At 54.9% G+C, this 7,078-nt stretch overlaps 1 protein-coding gene across 1 annotated transcript; it reads left to right on the plus strand.

Annotated features, from left to right (window-relative positions):
• Positions 1-880: 880 nt before the first annotated feature.
• On the plus strand, positions 881-1,684 carry LOC121854512 (cation channel sperm-associated protein 1-like). The gene has a single exon (XM_042349190.1). It carries the CDS (start codon positions 881-883, stop codon positions 1,682-1,684), a length of 804 nt encoding a protein of 267 aa, XP_042205124.1.
• The last annotated feature ends 5,394 nt before the right edge of the window (positions 1,685-7,078 follow it).

The raw sequence follows: 7,078 nt of genomic DNA on the forward strand, positions 1-7,078 counted from the left end.
TGTGGTTGTGGGTGTGGGAGGGAGGGGAGAGGAGGAAGGAAGGGGAGGGAAGGAAGGAAGGAAGGAAGGAGGAGGGAAGGGAAGGAGGATGGGAAGGCAGGAAGACAGAAATGAAGAGTGTGAGAGAGAGAGAGAGAGAGAGAGAGAGACACACACATCATTACAATCATAACTCAGTCTCACAGAAACAAGACCACTCCCCACAGCCGTCCAACACGTCCTGAGCTGCACGGTGCTCTGACACACACACACACACACACACACACACACACACACACACACACACACACACACACACACACACAACACACACACACACACACACACAACACTGACCCTTGAGGTTTTGACACAACACAAAAACCAAATGTAGACGATTGTGTTGCTCATGAAGCCTCTCTATGGGGATGGTTTTGTGCCCCGGTTTTGTCAAGTATCGTAATTGCTTCTTCATCTTGACGGGCTGGGGCTGGGGTGGAGGGGGGGTTGGAGGAGGAGGAGGAGGGTTGAGGGCAGCACCACGCCCACTTGGGGAGGTAAAGAGAACTCTACCAACGCGCCTGGGCATAAGTGAAAGAAAACGTCAGGCCCGTTGAGTAAAGAAAAGGTGACTTCCACGGCCCCGGTGAAGGGGAAAGTCAGAGGGGAAGAAAGGGCCTCCCATGGACTTCCCTGAGGCCCCTGGTGTACCGATGGACCACCGTGGTACAGCAGCGCCCGGGGACACACACACGGAGATGCCTGGTTGTCTCCACTGGCCTTAGTATTGAAGGCTGAAGGTGTCCTGCTGATGCACCTCATTACGCCCTCACACCACGGCCCTCACCCACGGCCCTCACCCACGGCCTCACACCACGGCCCTCACCACGGCCCTCACACCATGGCCCTTATACCACGGCCCTCACCACGGCCCTCACCCACGGCCCTCACCACGGCTCACCACGGTCCTCACCCACGGCTCTCCACCATGGCCCTTATACCAGGCCTCACACCATGGCCCTTATACGCGCCTCACCCACGGCCCCACCTCCACGGCCTCACACCACGGCTCACCACGGCCCTCATCACCCACGGCCCTCACACCATGGCTATACCACGGCCCTCACTCCCGGCCCTCACTCCACGGCTCACACCACGGTCTCACTCAACGACCTCACACCATGGTTTACCATGGCCCCACCACGGTCCATATTTCGGCCCTTATACCATGACCATATCACGGCCCTCACACCACGGTCCTTATATTTCAGCCCTTATACCACGGCCCTCACACCACGGTCCTTATACGGCCCTTAATGGCCCCCATCACGGCCTCACACCACGATCCTTACACCACGGTCCTTATATTTCGGCCCCTTATACCATGACCACATCACGGCCCTCACACCACGGTCCTTATATTTCGCCCTATACCACGGCCTCACACCACGGTCCTTATATTACGGCCCTCACCACGGCCCTCATCCACGGCCCTCACACCACGGTCCTTATATTGGCCCATGCATCACGGCCTTCACACCACGGTCCTTATATTACGGCTCACCACGGCGGCCCCACTCCACGGCCTCACATGGCCCTTATACCACGGCCCTCACACCACGGTCCTATATTTCGGCCCCTATACCTGACCCCACATCACGGCCTCACCACCACACGGTCCTTATATTTCGCCCTTATACCATGACCACATCACGGCCTCACACCACGGTCCTTATATTTCGCCCTTATACCATGGCCCTCACATCACGGCCCTTATACCACGATTCTTACACCACGGCCCTTATACTGTATAATACCACGATCCTTACAAGGCCCTTATACCAATGTTTACATCACGGCCCTTATACCACGATCCTCATGTCATACGGCCTCTACACCAAGGCCTCATTATATCTTTCACACGTTTCCACAACCACCACCAACACCACAATAACCACCATCACCACCACCACCACACAACACTGTAACTCAACACTATACACTCAAGAAGAAACAAAAACCACAAAACAAACAAAAACAAAAAACATACATAAACAAAAACAAACAAAACAAAACACAAAAACACAAAAACAACAAACAAAAACCAAAACAAAGACACAAAACAAACAAAACACAAAACACAAAACAAAACAAAAACAAAAAAAAACAAACAAAACACAAAACAAAAACAAACAAAAAAACAACTTAAGAGAAACTTTGGTAACACTGCACGTCATCAACTCTATGCAGACGACAAATTACAACACAGACAATTACCACTGAACTACTCTTGTGAAATTGAAATGTTTCTCTAATTATAATTGTAGTCAGATGTGGAGCTGGTGGTGGTGTAAGGGCCGGTGGTGGTGGTAAAGGGTCAGTGTGGTGGTGGTGGGGTCGTGGTGGGTAGTGTAGGTGGTAGTGGTGGTGGTGTAAGGGTAGGGTGGTGATGGTGTAAGGGTAGTGTGGGGCAGTGGTGGTGGTGAAGGGTAGTGGTGGTGGGAGGGTGCAGTGGTGGTGGTGTGGGTGTAAGGAGGTGGTGGTGGCGAGTGTGGTAGGTGGATGGTGGTAGGGTAGTGGTGGTGGTGGGCGGTAGTGGTGGTGGTGGTAGTGGTGGTGTAAGGGTCATAGTGGTGGTGTAAGTGGCGTAGTGGTGGTGGTGGTGGTAGTGGTGGTGGTGTAGTAGTGTGGTGGTGTAGGTAGGTGTATGGTGTGGAAGGGGTAGTGGTGGTAAGGGTAGTGGTGGTGTGATGTAGTGGTGGTGGTGTAAGGGTGGAAGGGTGTGGTGTAATGGTAGGGTGGTAAGGGTGGTAGGTGGTGGTGGCAGTGGTGGGAGGGTGAGTGGTGGCATAAGGGTCATGTAGTGTGGTTAAGGGTCGTCCTGTGCCCCTGCTGGTGGCTTGAGACAATGCCCCTGAGAGTCTCCTGATATCTCCAACGACTCTGCAGGCTGCTACCACCACCACCACAGCGCGCCTGGAGACACACACACTAGGAACACACACACTAGGAGACACACACACTAGGAGAACACACACAAACACACGGAAACACACGAGAACACACACACTAGGAGACGCACACACTAGGAGACACACACACTAGGAGACACACACACTAGGAGACACACACACTAGGAGACACACACACTAGGAGATCTCACCTATCACATCTCCAAGGAGCCACAGAGATAATAAAGGAAGAACACCTACCACAGAAATCTCTCACTTCTACCTTACACCTACCACATAACCTCACTTTCACACCTACCACATAATCTCACTTACCTACACCTACCCACAGAAACCTCACTTCCACACCTACCACAGAAATCTCTCTATTTACCTTACACCCACCACAAACCTCTCACTTCCACACACCTACCACACCCCACTTCACCACACTCACACAGAAATCTCTCACTTTCACTCACACCTACCACACAAACCACTTACACACCTACCAAGAAACCTCACTTACTCACACTACCACAGAACCTCACTTACCCACACCACAGAAATCTCTCTCATTTACCTACACCTACCACAGAAACCTCTCACTTACCTTCACACCACCACAACCACCACACCCACCACAGAAACCTCTCACTTACCACACATAAACCTCACCCCACACCTACCACAGAACCACTTACTTACACCCACCACACATAAATCTCTCACCTACTTCACACCTACCACATAAACCTCTCACTTACACCTACACCACCACAGAAACCTCACTACCTACACCTACCACACATAAATCTCTCACTTACCTTACACCCACCACAGAAACCTCACTTATCCTTCACATCACCACCACAGAAACCTCTCACTTACTCACACCTACCACATAAATCTCTACTTATTTCCACACCTACCACAGAAACCTCTCTCACTTATTCCACACCTACCCACATAAATCTCTCACTTATTTCACACCTACCACAGAAACTCACTTACTTCCACACCCACACATAAATCCCCACTTATTTTCCACACCTACCACATAAATCTCTCACTTACTCCACACCTACCAAACAGAAATTTCACCTCACCACAAAACTTCACTATCTACACCCACCAAGAATTACTTACCACACTCACCACAGAAATTCACTTTTCCACACCTACACACAAATCTCACTTACTCCACACCCACCACAGAAATCCTCACTTACCCACACCCACCACAGAAAACCTCACTCCACCCACACCCACCACATAAACTCTCACTTCTACCCACACCCACCACAGAAATCTCACTCCACCTTACCAACTCACCACAGAAATCTCACTTTACTCACCACACAATCTCACTTACTCACACCCACCACACAATCTCACTGACTCACACTACCACAAGAAACCTCACCACCCACACCCACCACAAATCTCACTTACCTACACCCACCACACAACCACTTACTCACACCCACACAAATCTCTCACTTCTACCTTACACCTACCACATAAACCTCTTCACTTTTCTTACACCCACCACATAAACCCTCACTCCACCCACACACTCACCACAGAACCACCACACTCACCACATAACACCCCACCTCCCACACCTACCACACAATCTCACTTACCCACACCTACCACACAAACCTCTACTTCTACCTCACACCTACCACATAAATCTCTCACTTACCTTACAACTCACCACACAACCTCACTTACCCACACCTACCACAGAAATCTCACTTACCTTACACCTACCACAGAAATTCACTTATTTACACCTACCACATAATCTTCACTTCTACCTTACACCTACCACATAAATCTCTCACTTACTTACACCCACCACAGAACCTCTCACTTCTACTTTACACCCCACACATAAATCTTTCACTTCTACCCACACCTACCACACATAAATTCACTTTCTACCTTATAACTCACCACATAAATCTCTCACTTCTACCTTACACCTACCACATAAATTTCACTTCTACCTTACACCTACCACAGAAATCTCTCACTTCTACCTTAGGGACACAAGAAAAGACATAACAGTTTCATTCTCATCACAATTTTAGGGAGATATTGACGATGTGGTTAGGTTAGGTTAGGTTAGGTTTAGGTTAGGTTTAGGTTTAGGTTTAGGTTAGGATTAGGATAAGTTTAGGTTAGGTTAGGTTAGATGTGGAATGCCCCTTGTAATGTGTGTGTGTGGGGAGGTGAAGGAGGGGGCGCATAACGTATATCAATCATTATCTCCCTTCAGTAGTGAGGTGAGTAGTATGAGAGACAGTTTTAGGTCTCTCTAGCCCCCCACACACACACACACACACACACACACACACACACACCCGGCACTCACTAGACCCACAATTACCCCACACACAGTGGGCGTCTGTCTCCTTATGGTAACCTGAGACGTCATTGATATGGAGATGTGACGGGCTTCAATCACCTCCTCAAAATTTAGCGCCAGAATGAATCAAGGCCAAGACAGAGTGCAACCGGAAGGCAGATGGTGAGGGGGGGAGGGGAGGGTGGTAGGGAAGGGTGGTAGGGGAGGGTGGGAGGCAGGGGAGGGTGGAGGAGGGAGGTAGGGAAGGGGTAGGGGAGGGGTGGTAGGGGAGGGTGGAGGAGGGCGGAGGGAAGGGGTGTGAGGGTGGGGGTGGAGGAGGGGCAGAGAAGGGTAGGAGGGGTGGGGAGGGGTGGAGGAGGGCAGTAGGGAAGGGTGGTAGGGGAGGGTAGGAGGAGGGAAGAGGTGGGGAGAAGGGGTAGGGGAGGGGTAGGGGAGGGTGGGAGGGGTGGGTAGGGGGGTGGGGAGGGGTGGGGGGGTGGGTAGGGGAGGGGTGGGGGTAGGGGAGGGGTAGGGGAGGGGTGGTAGGGGGTGGGGAGGTGGTAGGGAGGTGGGTAGGGGGGTGGTAGGGGAGGGGTGGGGGTAGGGGAGGGGTGGGTAGGGGGTGGTAGGGGAGGGGTAGGGGAGGGGTGGTAGGGGAGGGGTGGTGGGGAGGGGTGGGAGGAGGGTGGTGGGGAGTTGGTGGGAGTAGTGGTGGGGGTGAGGTGGGGGAGGTGGTGGGGTGGGGGTGGGGAGGGGGTGGGGAGTGGGGAGGTTGGTGGGGTGGGGTGGGGGTTGGTGGGGTGGTTGGTGGGGGTTGGTAGGGGTAGGGGTTGGTGGGGGTGTGGTGGGGAGGGTGGTGGGGGAGGAGTGGTGGGGGTGGTGGGGGGATGGTGGGGGGAGTGGTGGGGAAGAGGTGGGGGGGAGGTGGTAGGGGGGAGGGTGGTGGGAGTGGGAGGGGTGGTGAGGGGAGTGGTGGGGGAAGGGTGTGGGGGGAGGGTGGTGGGAGAGAGGTGGGGGGTGGTGGGGGAGGGTGGTGGGGGAGTTGGTGGGGGAGGTGGTGGGGAGTTGGTGGGGTGGTGGGGTGGGGAGGGTGTGGGGAGTGGTGGGGGTGGTGGGGGAGGTGGTGGGGAGGGTGGTGGGGAAGTGGTGGGGGGAGGAGTGGTGGGGGAGGGTGTGGTGGGGGGGGGGGGAGGGTGGTGGGGGAGGGAGGTGGTAGGGGAGGTGGTGGGGGAGGGTGAGTGAGGGGAGTGGGGGAGGTGGTGGGGGAGGTGGTGGGGGAGGTGGTGGGGAGAGTGGTGAGGAGGGTGGTAGGGGAGGGTGGGAGGGAGGTGAGGTAGGGGAAGGTGGTGGGGGAGGGTAGGGGGAGGGTGGTGGGGAGGTGTGGGGAGGGGTGGTGGGGAGGGAGGTAGGGAGGTGGTGGGGGGAGGGTGGTGGGGAGGGGGTGGGGAGGGTGGTAGGGAGGGTGGTAGGGGGAGGTGGTGGGGGAGGGTGGTGGGGAGGGTGGTGGGGGAGGGTGGTGGGGGAGGGTGGGAGGTGGTGGGGAGGTGGAGGTGGTGGGGGGGTGGGGGGGTGGTGAGGGGAGGGTGGTGGGAGGGTGGTGGGGGTGGTGGGGGAGGGGTGGTGGGGGGGAGGGTGGTGGGGAGGGGTGTGGAGTGGTGGGGAGGGTGTTGGGGAGGGTGTTGGGGGAGGGTGATGGGGAGGAGTGGGGGAGGGGGTGGTAGGGGGGAGGGGGTGGGTGGGGGAGGTGGTAGGGAGGGTGGTGAGGGGGAGGGTGGTGGGGGAGGGTGGT

The sequence above is a fragment of the Homarus americanus genome, unplaced genomic scaffold (assembly GCF_018991925.1).
Source record: "Homarus americanus isolate GMGI-L3 unplaced genomic scaffold, GMGI_Hamer_2.0 scaffold8311, whole genome shotgun sequence".
NCBI lineage: Eukaryota > Metazoa > Arthropoda > Malacostraca > Decapoda > Nephropidae > Homarus > Homarus americanus.

Bases quoted from the DNA above. Each gene is read 5' to 3' on its own strand.
- LOC121854512 (XM_042349190.1), top strand. From the start codon at position 881: ATGGCCCTTATACCACGGCCCTCACCACGGCCCTCACCCACGGCCCTC.